This window comes from Nipponia nippon, unplaced genomic scaffold (genome assembly GCF_047370975.1).
Source record: "Nipponia nippon isolate SJK-2023a ecotype South Korea unplaced genomic scaffold, ASM4737097v1 scaffold_1, whole genome shotgun sequence".
Lineage (NCBI taxonomy): Eukaryota > Metazoa > Chordata > Aves > Pelecaniformes > Threskiornithidae > Nipponia > Nipponia nippon.
This window is the reverse complement of record NW_028262290.1, coordinates 120603869-120628090: the sequence shown is the minus strand read 5'-3', so window position 1 is coordinate 120628090 and position 24222 is coordinate 120603869. Positions and strand designations below refer to the sequence as shown.

The window sequence follows — 24222 nt, the reverse complement described above, 5'->3', positions numbered from 1 at the left end:
GCCTGCTCCTGCAGCGGGGCAGCCATGGAGCTGAAGCCTTCACTGGGACTAGGCTTTGACAGCCTTCTTGCCTGGAAGTTATTGGGACCTGGCTCCCTCTCGTAGGGTCTTCCATGACAATCAGTCCTGCTCTTCCTCCCAACATCCTCAGCACTGTTCTGCAGTACTTGGTGCAGGCTCTTACTGAAGTCTTGCATTTTATTTCACTTTTCAAAATCCCATCTCAAACTACCTTTATGGAAAACTTTTGGCCTTTATTTGCACTTGATCCCTTTACTAGCATAGGTCAAACTTACTGGAAGAAGAGTTGTGAATTTTCAGAGAATTCAGAGGAGGATATTTTGAAGACTAAGATTCAGGCTGTGTCCTTTCTTGGAAGCTTGGGTTGAGCCTTGTTTAAAGATCCTCAGATGGCTTTCCTGTGCTTGTACCACGGTTTAGGTTAGTTAGTGGCTTTAGTCAGGTTTATTCTGAATTTATAAAATGTGTTAATACATCTGAAACAGGCAGCTGGTGACTGGGGTGGTGAGGAGGGGTAATATGTGGGATTTTTTCTCAGACTTTCTAAGAGACTGTATTAACGATGAATTTACACCAGGATGTTGTTCATCCACTAATACTGGCCCAAAGCTCTGTGCTGCTTTGGGATGTGTAGTCCTGCATGGAAATTAACACTTTAATGCTCTGGCTCTTCATGAAGGCTTTAGGCAGGGTGGTGTGGTGTAAGCTGCCCCACAGCAGCAAAGGGCATGGTTAGATGAATTTCTCTTTTGTGGAAAATACCAGCAGCCACTTCGGAAGGAAGTGCATCAAGGACCTTGGTTGGAAGGAAATTACTGCACTGATTGTGATGACTTTGATTTCCCTCCCCAGCTAGTAGCTGAAGCACCTCTGACACATAACTCCTATTTTTCCACGGTCACTTTGAGGTGAAGTACCTCTCTATGTGCTAGGGGGAAGGAAGTAAAAAGAGCTTGCTGCTATTTCGGGACATCGTGAGGGAAACTTAGTGTGCTTTATTTCCTTTTGAGACTTGTGTTTAAATTAGGAGTCCGTCTCCCCTGCCATGGGGCAGGGACGGAAGGGTTTTTTCCATTACCTTTACAAATAAGTGTGGTGTCTCAAGTGTGGAGGTATTTCATGCAGCTGGTGTTGAGGAGGTGTAGCCAGCTATTTGCTGGAGAAACGCACCATTGTTCTACCTATTTCCCATTTTGTATCAGGGATTTTTAGCCACCTCCCAAATGACCACCATTTCTTCACACTAAAACCTCTTCCGTTATTCATAAGACTTAATCTTTCCTCATTTAGTATTCTGTATGTCAGAGTCCTTTCCCTTCTTTCAGCCTCAGACTGCTTCTCTGTATATCATGACATGTAAAGTTTTATTCGTTATTTTGGTCTGTCAGTCATGTCTGGTCAAAGACATTTCCCAGAGGTATAAACTGGGTAATTCCAGTTTATTTTTAAAAAATCATTGAAGTGTAAACAAAAACTGTCTTCATAGTGCTGGATGTTCAATTAATTGAATGTGAAGCTTACATTTGAAGGGTGGTGTTTCAGTGCAAACCAGCTCAAAAATACTACTGTAAATAGAAGTTTATGAAATATATAATGTAGAAAAGTTCAGGTAAAGATTTTGCTTTTGAGCTAAACAAGGTATTTGTGCATCAACCTCAAAAGGGCTCTACAGCAGTAAAGTGCTGATAGAGTTAAGAGACAATGAACACAAAAGCTTCAGAAATTAAAAATTTCTGATGAAGAAAAACAATGTGAAACCTGCATGTTTGAAAGCCTGAATGTTAAAATTGCTCGTCATTCAGTGATAACTATAAAAAGAGAGGACATGTCCACCTTATTAAAAAAAAAAACAACCAACCAACCAAAACGCAGCCAACACCAGTAATTTGTTTGTGGATATTCTTTGTCTATTTGATGTAGAGTCACCTATTTTGAACGTGTAAGACTTGTCACTGGTACTAAAGTGCAACACTGCAGACTGCTGAACTCTGTGATGAACTCTGTTTCTGCTTTATTGGCTGCTCTTCCTTTTTGGGCTGAATAGGCGAGGGCTTGCTGCTGCGTTAGGGACCCTGGAGGGCTGATGCTCAGCTGTGAAAAACGGAGGTGGCTCCAGCCTGCAGGATGGGATGTGAGCGTTTTATTTGAGGACTGTTCAGAGTTGGATTTGGATATCGCGAGAGCCTTATTAAAACCTTCAGGATAGATGAAGGTGGTCTGTAAATATAATGTCTCAGAGAATTTTTTTTGGTCTGGAATAAAAGAGGGCACAGCTCATTGATTAGATGGCTTCTAAGCTGTGCTTGCTTTGCTGGGAAGGTTGTATATTGTTTTGGAGGAGTCTTTGCTCTTACAGCAAGAACCATATAGTTCACCAGAAGACTCTCTTCTCCCCTGCTGCCATGCAGACAGTTGAAAGTGCTTCCTTCAAGCTCAAACTTTGTGTTATTTTGCTGAAAAGAAGCAGCAGTTTCCAAGGGGCATAGCAGGCCCTTTATCTGTGTTTTATATGCAGTGCAAATTGCCTAGGTTGCCTTTGTGTCTGTGTACTGGGGACTTGCTGCACCAGTTGTGTCCCAGTGATAGCGAAGTAGAAGAACATCCAAATCGTTAGCAACCACCTTCTCAGAAAACTTGTTTATGCTTTATAGCAATGTAATACTTCCAAAACATTTCCTAAGCGTGACTAATGGTGCACCAGATGAAAGTCCACCCTGACTAAACTCAGGGAGTGCCATTGTCAATGTATTCTTGACATGCTACAAGTTTGCTATTGCGTTTTCTTTTGTTTTGTTTCTGAGTGATTAAACCTACATCATAAGGTATTTATTTCTCACCCAGGTGCTTATTTGTAGGCCATCAGCTGTGCGTTTTTTGACTACAAACACCATGAGACACTTCTTTGCAAATTACCTGTTTGAGTGGGAACTGCTGTCTTAGCAGTACTTACTCCAGCGAGGAAATGAGTGTCACTTTCAAGTAAAAGGCTGGGAAACAGTAACGCTGGTGTGGTGTTCTTAAACTCCTGGGATTAGCGTGGTAGATCTTCTAAACATGACTGTGAGGGTTCCTTTGTCTCTGATCCCAACTTCTCTTTTCTAGGCACAGCTGGAAGCTCAGAGGGCGACTCAGGATTTTCAGAGGGCCACTGAAGTGCTGCGTGCTGCAAAAGAGACCATTTCGCTTGCTGAGCAGAGGCTACTGGAAGATGACAAACGTCAGTTTGATTCTGCCTGGCAAGAGATGCTCAACCATGCTACTCAGAGGGTAATACAAACTTGCCCCAGCATCTTTCTTTTCCGTATTTTGTGTTCTCCGGTGGTGTATGAGGCTTAGTTTCTGAAAGACCAGATTTTTGTATTGGTCCAGATATATGACGTGTAGGAGATGAAGCTACAGAAAATTATGAAGCCTAAGGTCAAATGATTTGGGCTTTGGGCTGCTACTGGGACAACTATAGTTCTCTGTCTGGCTGTGCTAGTAGCTAATGGAGTAGCTGTCTAAAGAAAAAAATTACCATCTATATAATAGGGATAAACAATGTCTTAAGGTATATCTGCATTTGGAGTTATGCCAGAATAATTGCATAGGGATGGCTACTCCTGAATACACGTGTTATGGAAACTCTTACGCTGGAAAAACAGGGACATGTTCCAATTTTAGTATAACCTGTTCTTAGTATGGAGTAAGTTGAACAAGACACTTTGCTTTGGAAACGTGTTTGAATGTAGAATTACTCAAAAATGTGTGTTGCATTTTAAGCTTGCACACTGCTCTATCCTGAATTAACTTTCAAATTTAGACAAGGTCTTACTTCCTTTGTAAAGTCTTTTTAAATCTACAGAAGAGATGCACCGTCTAACAATGAAAGGCGGTATTCATTTTAGCAGCTGTCAAGAAGAATTTTCCTGTCATTTGCCGGGTCTCTTTTATTTCCTGTCTGTTTAAAAAAAAAAAAAAAAAAAAAAAGGGCAGAAAGTTGTTTATTTTTTTTTAACATAAAAGAACCAAAAATCGAAGTTAAAAACCTTTGTTCTGTCAGAGTTCCCTTAAAATGCCAGTAAAGCTGAACTTGCTATTCCAAATATGCTAGCATGCTATACACTGTTCGTATTGTCTTGCAGTCTTCAATGCAGTAGCTCTGTTCTGTTGCAGAAGCTTTTCAGTTATAAGAAAGCCTCTATTTCAGAGTGAATTGTAAAAACCAGCTGCCTGATGAAGAAACAAGGAACAAAAAGAATGTTGGCTGTGTGTAGGGGAGAGATGGAAAACCTGGTATATATTAAAAAAGAGAAAATAAACTCCAGGGTATTGTTTGTGTTATTGTCCCTGTCATTGTTAGGTATTTGCAGATCTGGTAATCTCTGTGAGTTTCTGAAGGGAGCCCCACCCTGCGTGTGCGCCAGGACACCAGCAGCTGTCATTTTCCCTAGTTGTTATCCCTGTTCAATATGAGCAAAGTCCAGAAATGCATACACAATTTTGGTTCTCAGAATAGATAGGCGAGAAAACTGGAAGCATCGAAGGAGTTGCTTGGAGCTCCTGGCTGCTAAACTGCTGAGATCTGGTGGAGAGTGATAGCGACCACATATCAGCCGCCTCTCTTTAGCTGGCATAACAAAAATTTGTGTTGGGGTGGATGAGGAAAGAAACGCTAGTAATTTTGAGAGTTCAGATGGATTCCTCTTTTCCTTGGATATTTCAAGGGGATCCCTGTGTCTTTCTACAACCCTTAATCCTTCCCTGACAGTCTGTGGGAGGAGTGCACCCGAGACGGGCAAACCCAGTGATTGAGAACAGAAGATGGCTGCTGACCGTGTTTGGTGGAGTCATGCTGGTGGTGTTGATACATATCATCACTGAATGCAGAACATCTCCTTGTCGGAGGCCTGATTCAAACCATAATGTCTCTGATGGTTACAGCTGAACAGTAAATAGGAACCTTACATTTATTTACTGCAGTTATAAAATCTCCTCGGCACGGACTGGATCGTATAGAGCAGCTGATGGCTTCTTGGATGGAAAGCGTGTTACCCAACTATTTCTGGTACTTAAAATAGCCTGGGTAAGCTCAGTTCCCAGAAAGCACCTATCTGCACCTTTCCAGGGTACAGCAGATTTTGAAAGAGTCACATGGAAGTTTGTCTTGTGATTTTCATTGGCCATACTGGAGCCAACCCAAGCCAGAGCCAAGAAGGGTGAAAATGCTGTTGGAAGTCCTGACTGACCAGACCCAGCATTAGTTTGTTTGGAGTGCTTGACTGAGTTTTATAACTTCTTTAGGAGCAGAGTGAATACTTCCTTGGTTTCAGTGCATGCAATTAGTGAAAGGGCTTAGTGTTCAGTGAGGTAAACAGAATAATTGAGGTCTCGAGGAGCAGAAAACATCATCATTCCCTACCAAGCTATGAATGAAAGCAGGTTGGAGGATGAGATCTACTAGAACAAAAGTTCTGCTTGACTGCCATAGTGCTGCTGTTAACTCAGATAGTTACATACGTCAATTAATTACATTAGAAATGACTAATGGAAAAACCTCATTCGGAGGGTGAAGGCTGAGGGTTAAGAAATAGAATTCCTCTACTTCCACGCATAAAATCACTCTTGGAGAAAGCTTCTGCACTCTCGTTGTGTGGATTTGCTGGCTTTTTTTGCATGTATTTATAAATGACAGTTGTACTAGGCAGAGAATAATTTTGCACTGGGCCTTGTACAGCAATGAATCAAGTGCAGAAAAGTACCTCTAAGCCAAATGCTAGAAGTGGGCTACTAATTCATTTGTTTCTCTATTGATAGAAATGTCAGGCAAGAGTTTTTATTTGCTATTCGTAGGCAGAGGTAGCAGGCTCTGTTGAATTAATCTGAAATTTGGAACAAACCCTGAGCCCTGTAGCAGCTTGGTAGTTGACAAACAATGCAAACAGAGAGCATAAAGGAAAAGGGTGGGCAAGAGAACAAATGAGGCACTTATTTTTTTTTTTTTATACAGGCATGTATGGAAATACTGCCAGGTTCCTTTTGCACTTGACACAGTGGATGTGGACAAAGACTTGGGTTGCAGAGTACCAAGCAGGAAATGCTGTTTGCGGACCCTCACTGGGAGGAAACGCAGATACGGGTTGCATGTTGTAATCGCTTTTTGATTTCTTCATAGACTGAAAAGCTATTAACACTATTTTTAATGTGACAGTCTAATGGGTTACCGTAAACGAGGCTTTTGTAGCCAGTGATACAGAAAATCATACAATTAAACTGATGAGAAATGGGAGAGTTACTAAAAGTTTGCTTATCCTGGGTGGGCTGGAAGCATAACGTGGAAGATATTTTTATTCACGGAGCAGACAGCACCAGCATGAATAGGTATAGGGAGTACAGGCTGTCACTCAGCAATTTTTTCATCTTGCAGTTTGAGCTATGTTTCCAAAGGAAGCTGGGTGCCTCAATAGGAGCTGGAAGCCTGCCTGCCTGTGAAGATGCAACTAATCCCTCTAAATGTCTGTGCTTGAGCTATGTGTTGGCCACAGCAAAACACAGGACTGTGAGATGCGATCCTGCAAGTCAGGCAGCTGCTTTACCCGCTTCTACTCAACTTGATGTGTATTTTTGGGTAAATTCCTGTGGTTTTTTTTTTTTTTCTAGATATCCATTTCTCCACAGGTCTGAGATAAGTGTAATGACACTTAGGCTGGGTTTTAGCTCATCAGTTTCAGGTGTCTAGAACATTACTTTCTACATCCCAGTTACTTGCCTAAACTTCCATGACAGTCAAAGGGAGGGGTCTGATCAATAAGTTGATGGTGTCTACAGAACAATTCATGTGACCAGAGGGGCAAGTTCATTGTAAGATGAATTCTCTGTTGATTATAATGGAAATGTAGTCACCTGGCTTGCTTGTAGACAGGTCTGATGAGCTCTTAAGCTGCCTAACGAAGAAAAGTACTGTTCACTGTTAGCCATTGGCTTACCAGGTTTTTGGTAACTGCATTTTGTCTTTAAAATTGGGAGAAAATGTTTTTGGGAAGTAGACGTGTGTTGCCTGTCTGCTAGTACCTTGAATTATAATGCCGCAGTTTGAGCTGCAGAGAGCAGGGCTATAAAAGGGCCAAAGGATGGAGAATTTTGGAGGGATGAAGGAGAGAGATCTTCACAGTTATACTCCTGTTGAAAATCATTCATAAATGTGTACAAAAGGAAAGTGCTGACAGATGTGTTACCTCAAGTTTGAGACAAGCTGGAGCAGAAGGAAAGATCCTTCATGAATTTCAAGAGAAATTGCTAATTTCTAATTGCTGATGCAATCTGCAATCTTAAAAAGGCTCTGCTTTTACAGTCTTTCCTGAGATATGTTCAGTTCATAAATTCTGGCAGGGAGAAGAAATGCTTTGGCTCTTGATCATGAGACATTTTAAAAAGCAAGGGATAAGGGGAGAGTGAAGAGGGAGGAGGCATGCTCCCTCTTGGTTTAATTTGGCTTGCGAAGCTCCCTTTGATATTATACCATGAAGTACCATCTGTCAGTGTAAAATGCGTGGGTGCTTTCCTGATGAAGAGAGAAGAGATACTTCCCGCAGATAGAAATACTTGGAGAAAAAGGGGGGAAAAACAAAAGTCTGTGAAAGAAACAACAAAAATACCCACGTCCTTCCCTACCCTAATCTCTGTCACTTCACCCTAGAAATGCAGGAGTTAAATGCAATCCCTTGTATTGTTGATTCTGTCCTCCTGGTTTACTAATCTTGCATTGTCTCTTACCTCTTTTATTTCCAATTCTTCACCTAGAAGAGCCATCAATTTAATTTTTTGAGAAAGAAACTGTTGTCCAGAGTAATTCTTTGTCTTAGATGGTCAGCTTTGCTTAATTTCACTGATGAATTTTCCTGTTGTTATTACTGAAATTTTGCCTGGATTCCATCTTTGACTTCAGATCATGCAAATCTTTTGGGGGGAACAAAGCTACTTCTAACACAATTACTCACGAAAAATATATACTCGACACCGATTTTCCTTTCCCAGGCATCCAGGTTGGAAATAGAGGGTAGGGAAGGAGAGGAGAGGAATGGATTGATACCTGTGTTGGGTTCTTTTGTTTTGTTTTCCAGTAGTTGTATCTTGTAGCCTGTGCTACCTGGGAGAATGAGTTCTGCCTGGAATAGGTGATCTAGTAATTAAGGACAGGCGTGGGCTACAGAAACATCCAGTGAATGTGTGGGCATACTAGAAGTTCACCCGCTCTGGATGTTTTTGTGTAAGAGTATGTCCCCTGCTTGCCCCAAGGGTATGAACGGCAGGTACGGTGTAAGGAGGAGAGATGTGTCTTGAGCAGTCTTAATTTGAAGAGGTGTCATCCTCACTTTTATCTCTGCCTTTTCAAAGTGATGCTGTTGCATCTGTGATGGCTTAGGAGCATCAACAAGGCAAGGTTGGTGATAGAAGCACAGTGACTTTTATTAGACAAAACAGCTTATTCGGTAACTGTGACCAAAAGCTTGTTTACAAGTGCATATAAGACTGCTTTTTCCCCAACCATATTATTAGATCTGATAAAAAAGTACTTCTTTCCCACGCAAGCCTTGTTGGCTGTCTTCTAAGACCTTTTTAAAAGGTGAGGGGTTTCCCTAGCTAGTCTTACCTTGAACCTCACAGCTGTAGAGGTGGTAGCGTGGTTTGCAGTCTGTTTCTGTCCACCTGCCCTGATGGACAGCTTCTCTATTTAAAGGCCATTTGGCTTTTGTGGAGGGGTGGATGATCTTTTTGTTTCTTCTTGTCTGAATGAAATGCTTAAATGCATCTTGGCAGGTGATGGATCTCCACAGAGATACCTCACAGTCTTCCAGGTATTGTCCTCAGTCTTGGGCGTGCACCTTGGGCCGCTGTCCTGGGGGAAGGGGCCAGGCTGCCTCTGGCCTCTCTGCAGCCTTGTGCAGGTAACGTGAGCGCAATGACAGAATGCCCACAGGAAAACAAGGGAGTGGGGGGAGATGGTTTTCCTTACATCACTGATCTCTCCAAAGGATGAAGTAGATAACTTTTTTTTTTTTTTCTTCTTTCTGGAAAGGGTAGTGAATGTGGGTATGTATGGCTGGCAGCAAATTCCGTATTTTGTCAGATATTCTGAGGTGTTTATGATCTGTCATCCTCAAATCCCAGTTCTGCAGGGTTCAGCATTTCTGTGACGTTTGATACGAAAGGTGTGCAAAATCAACATGATACTGGACACCTAACCTGCTTCGTGACCCTGATGCTGGTAGTATTTATCATGTGGTTCATCCCAGATATCAAAACTGATGCTAATTTTGCCTCAAGAATGGATGTGAGGGACTGACATTTAATTGAGCATTGAAAAATTCCAGCCGCTCCATTATTTTGTAGCTTCCAGCATTTTTAAATTGCAGTTTCCTTGCCATGCTACAAAGAAGGCAAACCAGCTTCTGTGCAGTCTTTGGAGACTGCATTTTAATTTAAGACACTTCCACGCTAAAACCAGCCTTGTCTGACATATTTCACTAGGGAAAGTCATTGCATCAACCTAGCTTTTGAACAGTTGTTCAAGATAAGAGGCTGCAGCTTGTTTTCAGGATGCAGGAGAGAGCCTGTTAAGAATCTGATAGTTTTTTTTTTGGTTGGGGTTGGTTTATTTTTTTTTGACCTTTATTTGAAAGTAGATGCCTTATTTATATATAAATAGTTGAAGGGTGTTGGAGTTGAGTATATTATATCTAATCAAAAGAGCCTTTGGAAACCTTTCTTTCTTGTAGTTTAAAGTTCTGTAGCACCTTCTTTGTTTAATAATAAGTGGTGTGTGCAGATGAGCAAAATGTGGCCTCCAGTTGTGGCAGCAAGAGCTTCTAGTTGATGCTGATGCAGCTCAGCTTTGGCATGTAGCAGTTTCACGCTGTCATTTAGGCATCAGAAAGGACAACACAACAGTTTTCCTGAGAGGAGCAGCACTCCAAGCACGTCAAAGTTGACCGTGCTCTTTTCCCTGTTCAGTTCACCCTGACGGCTAGGACACTTTCAAGAAATTAGAGCTTTGTGGGTGAGGTTACTTAAAATCAAGATATCTTGAACGTTCTCTCTCTCTGGATCTGAGAGCTCAGACGCACGTTCTGGTGGTGGGAGCCAGCTGGAGCAAATTTGCTTGAAGTTGTGGAGTAGTTGGTTTCACAGCAGAGACATTTTGAAATCCAGTACTGGAGAAAATAAAGTCCTGCCATTTTTTGTATGGATGCCTTCATAGCTGCAAGAGAGGGAGCCTGAAAACTGCCTGCTTTCTTCTCATTGCCAGGCCAATGGAGAAGTGTCACCGCTTTTCTTCGTCTAAACAAATCAGTTACCTCTCTGTCTGGATCTTGACTGCTAGTGCACTGAAGAAAACAAATTTTCTGACTTACACCTGTGACATCTCAAGTTTGCACAATAAAAGTACCCCGGATAGAACTACTGGCAAAGCGTGACTATGGGATACCAGCAGAGCAGCTAATGGAGGGACATATACTTTTCCTGTTGCTTTTGTAAACTCCTAATGGCGGCAAAATGCCACGGCAGTGAGCATTTGTTTATAAAGCTTTGAAAAAAATGATTGCTTGAAGAACTTGCTAGCTTGTGTGCAGGGCCGCAGCCTGACTGGCTGGGGAAGGGCTGGGCTGGCCACGGAGAGCAGCTGATGTGCTGGGCCTGGGACTGCTGCCCGTTAAGCATCTGCCTGCTCGGATAGCGGGCTGGTCATCTGCAGAGCTTCCCTCGGCTGGATGATAGTGGTGTCAGCACAGGGCTCGAACCTCTGCGCATTTTTGGTGTTGAAACCGTGATTTGAGGCCGGTCAGCTGTTTTAAGAGAAAAGCTGTCTTCCTGGCCTTCTGCAAACAGGCAGTCATTGGACATGCTGTTTTCTGGTGACTTGGTGATTCAAGCTGAACTGCGTTTCAGTCCTCCTACCACTGTGCTTGGTTTTCAGCCCTTTCCAGAGCGGTGGGACTGCAGTTGGGGGCTGAGCAGCCGGCCGGCTCCCTGCTGGGAAAGGCAGGCTCCTGGGAGAGAAGCAGGAGGGAACAGAAACACTGCTGTTAAATGTAACTGTGTGACATCTGCTAGCGTGCTCCGCTCCTGAATATCTAACCAGGTTAAAAAATGGATGATCCCAAAATTTGAGGCTCTTCCGAACTTCCCGTAAGAGAAATTATGCAAGAAGCTGCAACACCTCTGTCATAATGAACACAGTGCTTGCAAATCTGACATTGCTGCTCCTTTCAGGAAAGACTTTTAAGTAGGTTTATTGAATGTAATTTTTTTCTATACCCTCACTTTCCTGACATGAGCTGATTGGAGAGATTATGAAGATGCAGTTAATTAAAACGATAAGAAATGGATCATTGTGTCTTGCCACTCAACCTGTTTTTTCCCTCTTGAAGGTCATGGAGGCGGAACAGACCAAAACGAGAAGTGAGTTGGTTCACAAGGAGACTGCAGCCAAATACAATGCTGCCATGGGAAGGATGAAACAACTGGAGAAGAAGCTGAAAAGAGCCATCAATAAATCAAAGTACGTTTTATGTTTGGAGATGTGTTTAGTGGTGAAATGTGTTTGGGAGAAATGCTGATTCTGTGGGATTTTTTCGAACTTGTGAAAGTGTGTTGCCCTTTGTACCTCTGCCTTTCGGCTCCTGTCTGCATGCAACAGCCTCACAGCACAATTAGTACTGGTATTTGTCTTTGCATTTGTTGTCCTTCTAAGTGTCTTTTGAAGCACCTGGCTTGACAGACTGGTGAACCAAGCAATTCTTTCTAGGCATATTCTTGGTCTTTTTCTAGTGCATTGAACCCTTTGGTGGGATGTGACTTGAGAAACAGGCTCATGGGGTTTACATAGGTGCTGCCTACAGAGCTGCAGAGCTCTGTGCATAGATGTTATGCAGCTTAGGATTGTTTGCAGTTTAGTTCTTATTTTTAGTCAGGAGAGCAACAAAGCAAGTGACAGAAACCTGAAAGGTGTGAGACTGCATCAGTGTAGCATACTGTACATCAGACTTGTTTACTTCCTAATGGTGCCATAGCAAAGCTGTGTGAGCGCTGTTCTTAGGGAAGGAAACGCACTTCAGAGAGCATAGCTAAGCAGCAAGCGTCATTAATAAATGTGTCTGCATTTGATGTGCAGTTTTGCTCTCTGGTGGAGAAGTGAAACAGCTTTTTGCTCAGAACCTGTTTAAAATTTTGTCCTCGTTTACAATCAATTCTTAATCTTCTTTAGATTTCACAGTAGTTTTCTTTGTATTTCCAGACTGTAGCTTGTCTAAACAATCTGCTTACTGTATTTAGCTTGTAATCCCTCCATCTAAAAATGACTTTTTGGTGAAATCGGTCAACTAAAAATCTATTTTGATTGGTGTTTGCTCAATTCCAGAAAGGATTAGCACTTCGCAAGGAAGATTCAAGCATGTGTGCTGAAACAGCGTAGCACCCTGGCTTTGTAGAATGAGCTGCATGCTGTTTGTCTAGCACTGCACAGGGACTGTGAAAAACATCATCAGATCACTAAATGACAGATTCCTCGGGATAAGAACAATATCTGTGAAGTGGTTTGGCTGATAGGAGTTCCTTCCTTACAATAAGATTTAAAATAAAGACCCAGATAAGTTACCAGTGGGGTCCTACATACCTTTTTATAGCAATGATGGTGCTGAGCCTGATGCCCCAGCTGCCTCTCATGGGATTTGCCTTGTGAGTCTTCATTGCCTTGCTGAAATTACCCTCATGGGGGTGTTGTCTGGTGTCATTCTCCTCAGGACAAGCTGGTTTTCACTTGTGTGGAAGGATCCCAACATATTCCATTGTCTCACAGCAGGGCTGACTGCAGCATAAACCACCTAGGTAGGGTGTTTTGGAGATCCTTTAATAAGGGGTGTATGGAAACACCAATTCTAACCTAGTATTAAAGCAGAAGGTGCCTGATGGCACAAACACGCCTATCGTGGATGCATTTGAAGTCATGCTACATAGCGATGTTGGAAAGGTCAGTCGTCTCTCAGCACTGCAATTTTCATGTAAAGGAAAATTGAAACTGAGCTGAAAACATCACTGCTGTCAAGTGGCCACATAAAACTGGGAAATGAGGCTGCTGAATTTGCGGCTGCTTCTGTTTTAGGGTGTAACTGGCTACTAGCTGCTTTTCAGGAAGGATTTAACACCAGCAAACTGCTCTGCGCTTCTCCATGGGCAGTGCGGGAGGGTTGGCTGTAATGCCTGGGCCTTTCAGGCCCATGTTGTCCATCCTCTCTCTCTGTAAGCTCGTGGGTAGACATGCTGAATGAGTTGCTTTTTTTCATGCAAAAAATCATTTGCCTTTGCTCCTCACTTCAGTCTGGATTAAGATGCTTAAAGCATTACTATTTGAAAGTAAGACTGGGACAGCCTGGAGGAAAGTCATTTAGACAATTTGCCATGTAAAGTTGATGAGTGGATGATTATTGGATTGTTTTGGTTTGGTTTTGCTTTTAATTTTGTTTCTGGGTGCGTACTTGCTAAGTAAGCTATGAATGTGCATACGGCTGCATGTTCTTAACAGTCGCCAGATCTTCTGGCTCAGTGCCTCTGAGCTGTAGGATAATGAACTCGCCTGTGTTAGCTGGTTTTTGGAAGTCACTTTCTGCTTCGGTGACTTGGGCAAAGTGCCTTTCATTAACTGTCATCTACTTAAAAAGCACTTTGCTCAACTATGCGATATCACGGACTTAGACAACTGATGATGTAGGACACCGATTGCATCCGTGAACAATTTGCCAGCCCTGCTGTGTCATGGACCAGGTTTCAATAGTTACAGGGTCGTAGATGCAAGAGAATGAAGAGACCTGAGGAGATGCGAGTCCCTACCCTGCCAGTGCATTGCTTTCTGCTGGCATCAGGTGCCCGGCTGTGTGTTAGCGATGAGTGAGGAAGAGTGCTTACATTTGAGCTCCTACATGTCAGGCTGTTGGTATCCTTTTCCTGGCTCAGCTGGCATCATTCTTGTCCGTTACCTGTAAACATGCCTGCTCCTACATGCATGTGTATGTATTTGTGTGTACACACACGCGTATATACACACACATACGTGCGTAAATATGTATATAATTTTTTTTCACACCACACAAACACACACATGCTTGTTTGCTGATAGCAAGGGGACTTTTCCCCCAGGCTTGTGGAATCTGATGGGAGGTTAGGATTCAAGCCTGGTTGTTCCCTCCTAGTTGGCACCAAGGTAAGGAAGGGAGAGAATCAGGTCATTTGAGGTGAGTGGGTTTCACTGTTTTTCCTGCAACACTGTTTTGTCAGTGTCTCTGCCCTCCCGTTGCTTTGGGGTATGGCTGTAGGAGCCCTTTAACTGTTGGATCCAGACTCCCAACTGCGATGTTTTACCACGCCTGGCAGGTCCATCAGTGTAGACTTTGTCAGGGTTATGTCCCAGTGAGGGAAGGCAGAGGTGCGGTTTGACTGGATCGGTGTCACTGGAAACATCGCAGACTTGGCTGTATGCTCCTAATGACTGTAGGGGGGTTGATTAAAAACATCAAAGCTGCGAAATAACCTGGTCTCAGGGAAATGCGACTCAGTTATTTTGTGTATGACTGTGCAGTGAGTTCAACCCTTCAAAGCACGGAGGATCAGAAAGCCACAGTTTTACACTCCTGAGTTTTGGTGCACAGTCCAAAACGTAGCTGCAGTAGGACTTATAGCTCAGAAGAGGCTTGCTGTCAGGGTAGAAATATGACTAGGGTAGTTAACATTCTATTTCATATAAAACCTTATCTGATTGTTTATTTCTCCTGTACTTTCCAGGAGAGCTGCTGAGAGGTGAGGAGGGTAGTGGGCCCTGCTAAAAAAATCAGAGCTTTTTTTGCTGCCTGGTGTTACATCAGATGGCTTGTGGGCTTCAAAATTTCAAAGCTGGAATGTGGTTTCTAGGCTTTGTACTGCACCTCTTGTGCCCCTGTCCTCCTGCAACCTTATAAGCAAGTTTTGTTGTCTATGGTGGGAAACAGACGGGGGGTGACGCTGTCCTCTGTGTCCAAGCAAACTGTTGGAGAGCCGTGCAGCAGGAGGGAAGCGCCTGGTGGGCCACCGGTGGGAAGTGCTGTGCCCTTGCATGTGGTGCTCTGACCTCCCTTCATCCCCTCTCCTTCACTGAAAAACCAAAGAACTGCCCTTCCATCCCCACATCTGAACATGGGGAAGTCTAAGGTTCACCTTCTGTGGGGAACTTAAATGTGCTGTGGGCTCAAAAATTAGATGGATACAGAGAGGATGCCTACACCTGAAGCTGGACATTGCATTTAAATATCTTGCAGAATCTAGGCCTGAAGGAATTACGCTGTCAACTCCAAAAACTGGAATTTTGCAATTTGTGTTTAGGTCAAAAGACCCATGAGAAATAGATATACTAGAGGGGAAAAGAGACATGGAGAGCACATGTAGGTATTCTGTCGTCTAGATAGTAGTGTCTTGGGATTACAGTGAAACACAAAATAGCTATGTTAATGCTATGAAGAGAGCAATTCCCACTCCAGCACTCTGCGTTCAGTCCCAGTGATTTTAAACAATTGTTATTTGTTTTTCCACAGACCTTATTTTGAACTCAAGGCAAAGTACTACGTCCAACTAGAGGTATGTATGTAATTCAGATCCATCTGAAACTCTTTACTGTTTACGGTAAATACTGAAATTACATCTAAAGTGCTCCGGCAACTGTGTTGCATTTTTATACAAAACCAATTCAATTCAAAACCTCTTGAGCAATTTGTGAAGCACATTTTAAAGATAAAAGACTAAGAGAGAGGCTTTGTTTCCTTATGTGAAATGAGACTGTTTGAACCCTGCTGCCTACTGCCAGAACCGAACAAATACGGTTTGACTGTCTTTACTTCTTGTAGTTTGAAGTCACTGGGGTTGGTTTGTGTGGGTTTGTTTTGGGTTGTTCCCCCCCCCCCATGTTTTAAGCATCAGACTGTTTAACTCTGCTTGGGGTGCTCTTTTCTGTTCACTGGTTGGTTCAATTAATGGAACAAGTAACCTGGTTCTAGTACTCAAACATCAGAGAGATGTGAATTTCTGATTTTGGGTTTAGCAGAAGTGGGATTTGGGGGTTGGCTGGATAGGCTGCCAGGGCTTTTTTTGGCACCTCTGCACCGCACTCTGTGTGGTACAATGACGTCTAGCCAGTGCTTTGCACTAGCCTTGCAGGGCACAGTGGCCCCGGGGTGGGCATGGCAGTTGTGCATAGGATGGTAATCCCTGCTATTACAGCCCTTAGTCTTGGAGCTGCCAGGGATGAGAGCGCAAAGTTTCACTAAAAATTCAAATGCAAGAATCGCTCTCTTTCTATTTGAGTGACTTTTGCTGCATGTGGCCCCCAAAAACTGGGAGCCTGGCTCCTCTGAGTTGAAGGGTAGTAGCTGGCAGCGGGTGCTGTAGGTGTGTGCAATGTGCACGGGGTCGAAGTGGAGCACGTTGCCTTGCACTGTTGGCCATGGGTGCAGGAAGGCTCTGGTGGGGTGCTAGGTCAGCAGGAGCCTAGCGAGAAGATTCCTATTCCTTGCCTGGGATGCAAGGTATGTCTCACACCTTTTCTGTGAGCCCTTCCCTGGGCTGCCCGAGATGCAACAGCTCTTTGTGAGCCTCTGAGACTCTGGCGCACACCTTTTCCTTGCCAGGATCCTGGCTTGGGCTGCCCTCTGCTCCTCTATCTTGCCTGCCTGCGTAGCCATGGTCAGCAGCTGCTGCTGCACGGTGCTGAATCCTCGCCTGTCGTGGGCTGGGTGCCAGCTCAATAATCCCTTCTGGCTAGAGGCATCTTTTGAGAAATCCCCTTTTCTCCAGGGGCAAAGGCCCGCTGTTTGTTGCTTCTCCTTGACAGCTGCTCAGTGCCCCCCTGAAGCAGGGTGATTGTGCAAAATATAATACAAAAGACAGCACAGATTGCTTTTAATGTACGGTATAAAGTAGAGTTGAGACAGCTACAGATACACAAGCAGTGTTTTACCTTTGGGAGACAGGGCGTATGACACTTTTGCCCTTGTTGTAGAATGGGGTTTGTGCCTGGGGACGTAGAAACTGCTGTATTACAGGTGTCAGGGTTTGAGGCTTGCTGCTTTCTGGTCTGCAGGTTTAGTGACCAAGTGATGGGTTTGGTGCTCAGAGGAGAGTGAGGCTTAGCACCTTCAGGGACAACCCACAGCCGTGCTGTGCCCTGCAGGCAGGGGCTGCCAGCAAACCCTTAGGGGTGGGTGTGGGATAAGCAGCGACATACTGTAGAGAGCTGCATTCACGTTAACAAGAGATCCTGCACGTTAATGGGGGGGACCCCTGCTCTGTGCTTAGTCAGGGGCCGTTACCACACTCCAGAGGCAGTCCCAGCTCCTGGCTCCCGTGGCTTGCCTTGCTGCTGTCCCCTTCACAAGTGCCACTGCTTGCGCTGGGGTGCTCTCGAATTACCAACTCGCTCATCACCAATCCCGATACCAACCCTGATTTATGCTGGGTTGCCTGTGCAGAGCCAAGTCACGTGGACACATAATGGAGAACTGCGTAGTGTGCGCTCTTGTAATGAAAGCACATCTAATACCTGTCTTCCTTGTTAGCAACTGAAGAAAACAGTGGATGACCTGCAGGCAAAACTGGCCCTGGCAAAGGGAGAATATAAGACTGCCTTGAAAAACCTGGAGATGATCTCGGATGAGATTCACGAGAGGAGACGGTCCACTGCCATGGGGCCCCGAGGATGTGGCGTGGGCGCTGAAGGAAGCAATACCTCTGCGGAAGACCTGTCAGCAAGTAAACCGGAGTCGGACACTGTCTCCAGTGAGTACAGAGTGCTCCCATGCCTGGGAATATCCCATGGGCATTGTAAGAAATGCTGAGATGAAGGTTACTCTGCATATTCTGCGGTTTGAAATTTGCTGTTGTGGGACTGTGGCTAACCTGTTATGCCTCTCGTTATTATAGGGGTTGATCGTATTCTTTAACAGCCAGTTTTCAAGGGGAAGGGATATGAGTTGCAAGTGCATCAGCTGTTCCCTTAGCGTTGCTGTTGCTTTTTGTACGGTACTGTATGAAAGGAACAAAATTAATGCACTTCAAAGCATTCTTCTAACTTTTAAGCCAGTAATGCTGCTGTCAGTGACTTGTCTGGCGTGGTTGCGGGCTGTCGCAGATCATTCAGCCAGGTTGCTGAGGTGGCAGTGCTGCTTGGAAACAGACCTTCTGGATCAGGTGCTTGTCTTGCAGTGCTGGGCCTGTGGCAGAGGGACTAAAGTTGCGGCTACAGTAGTACGGAAAGGCGTGACGCTCGCACAGAAGTGGTGTAAGGATAAGCTCCTTTGCACTGCAGGATCTTTTGCCCATATGTGATTTCAGGAGAGCATGTGTGCTGCGAACAAGGGAAGCGAAGAAGCAGCAGTATGCTAATGCAGTGTACCGAGAGGCTCCGTACGAGAGACGTTTCTCTTGGGTGACAGCAGCAACCACCGAGCAAGCTCCAAGCCTAGGTGACCTCTGCTCTCTGGTGGCACGTGCGGACCTTAGGTTGCAAAGGCTGGAACGGTCTGTTGTATTGTGAGTTTGCTTTTGTCCTGGCTCTCGGTGAAAGTGGATAGATGGACATTGCATGTGGCCTACGTTTTCCTCCCTCCTGGACACTTTTCTCCCCTTCTTGATGCAGAAACCCCTTTTTTTGCTGCCTAGTCCCACAAATCCCAGTTTACTTTGTATTTCAGCTCCATTTCTGCAGGGAAAAGTCTAGGTCAGGATTGCAGTAGTTCATAATTACACAACCCCGGTGCCCAAAGGCTGAACATGCAGTTCCCTTGTAGACACTGGTGCATCCTGGCGCCGAGGCCTTCTAGGTCTGTGGTACAGCCCCTTTGTGCCGTGGGAGCTGGGAGGCAGCCCTGGGCTGGCCTCCATCCTCTGCAGTGGCAGGAGTTTTCGTATGATGTGCTGGAGCGCTCTCACTCAGTACTGTGCAGCTGGGACCTGAGTTGCGAGTGCGGTGTCTGGGCCAGCTGATGCAATGGGGTCTTGGTCCAGCTGTATATCTTTGGCTACCCTGAAGTCCTGAGGTTGAGCCTTTCTGAGTTAGGCAGGGCTTGCCTCTTCGGATACCCACAAGTCCCCCTTCCTTGCGCAGCAGGCCTCCCAAGAGCCTTAGGTATAACCGAGTTGAGTGTTTTCTTGTGCTGAGGGAGTTCAGGGGCCTGGTACGTAGGGGCAGAAAGAGCCAGGAAAGTTAATTCAAAGCAACCAGTTGCTGGCCCTCCTGGCCGCTGCTGAGGCTGCGGGCAAGGACTGACAGCATGGGCTCATTCCTCTCTTTGAACTGCACAGCCTGACATAGGTGGAAGGACTCCAGGTTGCGTCTAGTGCCAATACAGAACTGGGTTACGACAGGGCAGGTCTAGCAGCCTGCCAGACGTAATAACCAAAATAGCCTCAACAGGTTAAGCTCTCATGGATTGTAACGTGTGGGGGGTTTCCACCAAGCCCTTTTATATCTTGATTTCTGTCTGCTGGAGTTGAACAAAGCACCTCATCATCAGCAGGAGTTTCTTGGCCCTAGCAGATGCTCCTTTGTGTCATGGTAAGTGTAGATGGTGATAAGTAAGCTACAGTTTAAGTTGCGCTTGTTGTAGACTGCCTGGTGTCAGTGCTTCTTGCCAAGTAGAGGACTCCTGTAACTGCAAACATCTTTTTTTGCCCAACCTTTTTTTGCTTTCACCCCCTGCTAAGTTATCTGTATTGCTCATGATATATTGATAAAACACAGCAAGTGAGAAGAAAGGCCACTCTGCAGTCTTGGATTTGACATCGTTAAGAACAAAACAACAAAACCCGAACCACAACAAACTGTCTCTGAGCTCAGAGCGCCCTGGAGTGGGCTCAGGAAGGTGGATAATGCTGTTACCCATTTTACGTTTGAAGCCTTTTAGGTCAATTCTGCAATGTGTAAGTACAGTTCCGCAATCTGCAAATACAGCAGAAAGAGGCTGAACATCTCTGCAATAACCACGACGGTTGCTGCATCTGTTGGCACCCTTCGTGTCGGAGTGGTGCGTGTGAGCCCCAGGCTGCCGGCGTAGCAGAAGAGCTACTTTGAAACTTCTCCTTTGAGCCATTTCGTTAATGCTGCTGCTTTGCTCCTGCTGCTCTTTCAAGGCGGTTCTCAGCCTCACTAACAATGGCAGGAATCGCAAAGAGGAGTAATTGAAGATAACCTCAGGTCGCTGTAAATGTCTTGCTATTCGTGGGACTTCTTCAGACCAGTGTGATTCCAGCGCACACGTTTGTTGCGTAGAGGCTGATGCACGTAAAAAACCTTCTGATCCCAGTGGGGCTACTTGTGTGCAGAAGCCTTTGGTTCACAGGTCCCCATCCCGCAATGAGCCAAGATTGAAAAAGGTTGAATTTTAGCAAAATCTACACCCCTATGTTGCACAAAATGGAACCTTCTTTAATGGATTCCTCCTCCTGTTGCTAAGAAAGAGCCTGCAGCTTAATCTAGCCAGACAGTTTGGAGTTGCTCTGCTTTAATTAGAACTCAGATCTGAGCAAACATGAGCAGGGAAAATGATATATGTGGGTGAGGCTTTTTTTAATTTAGTGTTGCTTGGTGATCCTCATCCAAAAAGAAATCTTGGGAGTTCATGCTGGATTTTAACTGCAAAAGTGGGAAGATAAGGTGGAAGCAATCTGTCCCTGGAGTTGTGTCTTTCTAATTGGTGCCTTAAATAACCAGGAGTCCGTGCTGGGATGAAGATGGTGCTGGCTGAGGCAGGCACAGGGGACTAGGCCCTGGCCTAAGTTATGTACCGAAAACCAGAAGTAAACAAGGCCAGCTGGGCAGGGGGCAGCGGGGACAGTAAAAATCCAACAGCGTCTTGGCGTGAGGAGCAGTAGCTAGTGTAGAGCTGGCCTTGCATGGCACGGCTGGCAGGTGTGCTGTTCCTCAAAGCAGACTCAGGCCTTCGCGATCCATGTATGAAGCGCCAGGTTAAGGCTTTGCAAAGGGGGCAGAGCACGAGAAGAGGCAGCCCATGGGGCAGCAGTGCGTGCAGGTACAGAGAGACGCAAACCTGAGGAACTGCCTTTGCCCGGGAAGGTGCAGGATGGGGGTACGTTTCTTAACCGGAATATTCTTTGAACATTGCAGTGGCTTCAGAAGTGTTTGAGGATGACAACGGCAGCAGCTTCATATCCGAAGAAGATTCGGAAACTCAGTCGGTGTCCAGCTTCAGCTCTGGTCCTACGAGTCCCTGTGAGGTGCCTACTCAGTTCCCTCCTGCGACACGACCTGGAACCCTGGATCTGCCCAGCCCTGTATCCCTCTCCGAGTTCGGGATGATCTTTCCTGTCCTCGGCCCCCGAAGCGAATGCAGTGGGGCATCCTCCCCCGAGTGCGAAGGTGAAAGAGGTACGCACGGCTGGATACGCCCTGGGCCAATGTTTTTCAGCTTTATAAAGGGAGCAGGAAAACCTTCTCAGCTCCCCTAGGCTTATTGCCAGCTCGCTGAGCTCTGACCCGCTGGCCGCTTCCTTGGGGCGCTTCCTTGGGGAAGGCAGTTCTTGAAGGCCCTGCGTCCCACAGTTAACGATGACATCTAAAGTGTTTTAATTATTCTTCTCCTGGCTGGGAAGGTTCCCCGGTTCTGTCTCAGAGGAGGGGTTCGAGGTTTCTCACGAAATAAGTGATCAGTGGGATTCTGATGGTACATTTATTTTAAGGAAAATCTGAGTTTAATTTTTTTTTTTAAATTACTGTCCTGCTTGCTGAAAATCCTGCTTTCCAGGAAAAAAAATGAAATAACGTGCCAAAAGGAACCTCTTGCAGGCTCTGCCAGCTGTTGCTGACAAATTCGGACTAGAGGATTACCACCGCTCTTGTGTGCTCCAACCTAATGCTGTTTACCCTGTAATTTGCCGATGCAGTGCACAAGACGAGCGCGGCTGGGAAGGCCAACTTCGGTTTCGTTAAGGCATCTTGCTCCTGCTCCTATGTTTTTTTGCACGCTTTGGCAAAGGAAGCTGCAGAGGCACCCGCTTGAAGCTTAAGTTGCAGAATGAAATCCGGGTTTAACATCCAGTTTAATCCTTTCTTTGCAGGGGATAGGGCAGAAGGGGCTGAGAACAAGACAAGCGACAGAGTGAACAAGAATAGGAGCAGCAACAGGAGCAGCTCCGCTGAGGGGCTGGCTTTGGATAACCGAATGAAGCAGCTCTCCCTTCAGTGCATGAAAATCAAAGAGGGAATATGCGCAGGCAGAAAAGCTGCCCAGATTGGCTGAGTCCTTCTTGTGCCCTGTCCTGATTAATGGGAGTATAAATATTTATACATGAACTTCTAAGTGTTTGAAGAACATCGTGCCAATAATATATGCCAAATCTTAAGCGTTTACTCTTAAGAATTTAAAACTGCACTAAGGAGTCTAATTGATGTGGAGGGCTGAAGTTTTTATTCAGTAAATCCTCTGTAGGCCGGACAAGTTATCAAATGTTTAAGCTGTGCTCATATTTCACAGACTTTGTAAATTGTTTTGTAGCAGCCTGGCTGAAGCAATAACTAGTAATGTTCCCGTGTAAATTGATGCCGGTAGGGGGTCTGAAATTTAAGCCAGACATTTGCAGAGAGCGGTTTGGCTTCAGTTTTGTAGAATGAAATGCTCTTTAGATACAGTGGATCTCTTGAGTACCAGTGGCATATTCTTTGAACATCTGTATTTGTCTGTATTATGCTGAAACTGTAGAAATATTTTGTATACGGGAAAGCTGTTGCATGTGTGGGGTCTCAAAACCTTCACTCTTCCCTTGGTGCTCGCAGAAAGGATAAAGATGAGTCACACCTATAAAACCTGGTGTTAAGAGACAGAGGGACAGAGAGGGGATGGTGCACTCAGCGGTGGGAGGCCCTTTCTAGCCACCTTCCCGAGTCTGGCTCGGACTCTGAGGGTGATTCCGGTGACCAAAAAGAGTTGCTTGGCCCCTTGCCCTTCCCCTCCCCTGAGAAGTGAAGTATTATTTTTCAGCACTTTAAGTGTTTTGGTTTTGTTTTGTTTTGTTTTTTTCTCAAAAATGGGAGTCATAGATGTTTTCAGGACAGTTACGGTAAGGGATTTGCCCTTGAAATATGCATGAAGAAAAGGAATTGCCAGTGTAGATTGACAATGTGTTCTTAAGCTTCTCCGTAGGTTGTACTGTGTGGGGTTTTATAACTGTTAAAGGGACTTGGGATTTTAGTATGCCCTAGAGAAAGTGTTCAATAAAACTAGAAAGGGCACGGGCATGTTTTGCCGGCAGCTGTTAGGCAGTAGTAGTGTCTGGTAATTATGCTAATAAGTGGTAGTAAAAATCCTACGACTCTTCAGTTTTGGTGGCTAAGCATTTCTGAAAGCACCATTTTATCGAAGATGTCAGTTTCTATTGTTAATTTGATGGGAATTTTAGTATTGCCCAAAGTATTTTCTATTCTATGTTTTTGCAGTCCTGTTGTATTTCGTCCCTGCCACAGCTTGTGTATCTATTCGCAAAGTTAATGTAAAATTCTTCACACTACAGTAAACATTTTTGTTTTCCACATTTCGAGTCTGTGCAAGCTAAGTCTATCTCAAGCGCCAAGAACCGAATCTTCTCCCGCAGCAAGTTTAGTCTTTAAATATCCACTTCCAGTCGAAGACTGCAGCCCGGTGTCACTCTGGTAGGAGAATCCTTTGCAGTACGTGGACAACTGTTACCTCCTTCCAGCTTCCTGCATCCCCGCATCCGTGATTCACTTTTTATTCTGAACGGCACGAGACCAGCGCTTTAGTCAAGTTTTCCAAAATCCCTTAGTACGCAGAAAAGAGGAAGGTATTCTGTCATGCAACACCTTTCAACTTCAATGCTGCTGAAATTTGTTGTAAGGCCACGCAGAATTGGAGGTAAAGAAACATGTTTTCATAAAAATTAGATTCAACACATTATAGCTGTTAAGCTGTACTAGCTTTAAATATTTATACATTTACATCTTCCAAAGACCTGAGGGCTGAACTCCGCCATCGGTAGCATTTCCCAGCCCAATAAATGCTTAGCAAAGAAAGAAGTCAGTGGTTCCAACTTCTGATGTGACCAATACTTGGGAAGAAGCTGGAACTGACAGTATTAAATATGAAATGAAAAGCAGTAAAGAAGCGCCACATTGTATTC

The 24222-nt window shown here is 44.8% G+C and overlaps 1 protein-coding gene across 6 annotated transcripts in view; it reads left to right on the top strand.

Moving 5' to 3' along the window:
• SH3BP5 (SH3 domain binding protein 5) overlaps positions 1–23616 on the top strand; it is a 53600-nt gene extending 29984 nt beyond the window's left edge. For 4 of the 6 annotated variants that reach the window (XM_087770159.1, XM_087770126.1, XM_087770148.1 and 1 more), the window contains 6 exons: positions 3124–3288; positions 11430–11560; positions 15615–15657; positions 17631–17850; positions 21197–21457; positions 22147–23616. In XM_087770159.1, coding sequence (XP_087626285.1) covers positions 3124–3288; positions 11430–11560; positions 15615–15657; positions 17631–17850; positions 21197–21457; positions 22147–22328 — 1002 coding nt within the window. In that variant the 3' untranslated portion in view covers positions 22329–23616. Of the gene's footprint in view, positions 1–3123; positions 3289–11429; positions 11561–15614; positions 15658–17630; positions 17851–19813; positions 19993–21196; positions 21459–22146 lie in introns of those variants that run through there. The other 2 variants (XR_015707477.1, XM_087770139.1) reach the window with 2 other exon arrangements.
• The last annotated feature ends 606 nt before the right edge of the window (positions 23617–24222 follow it).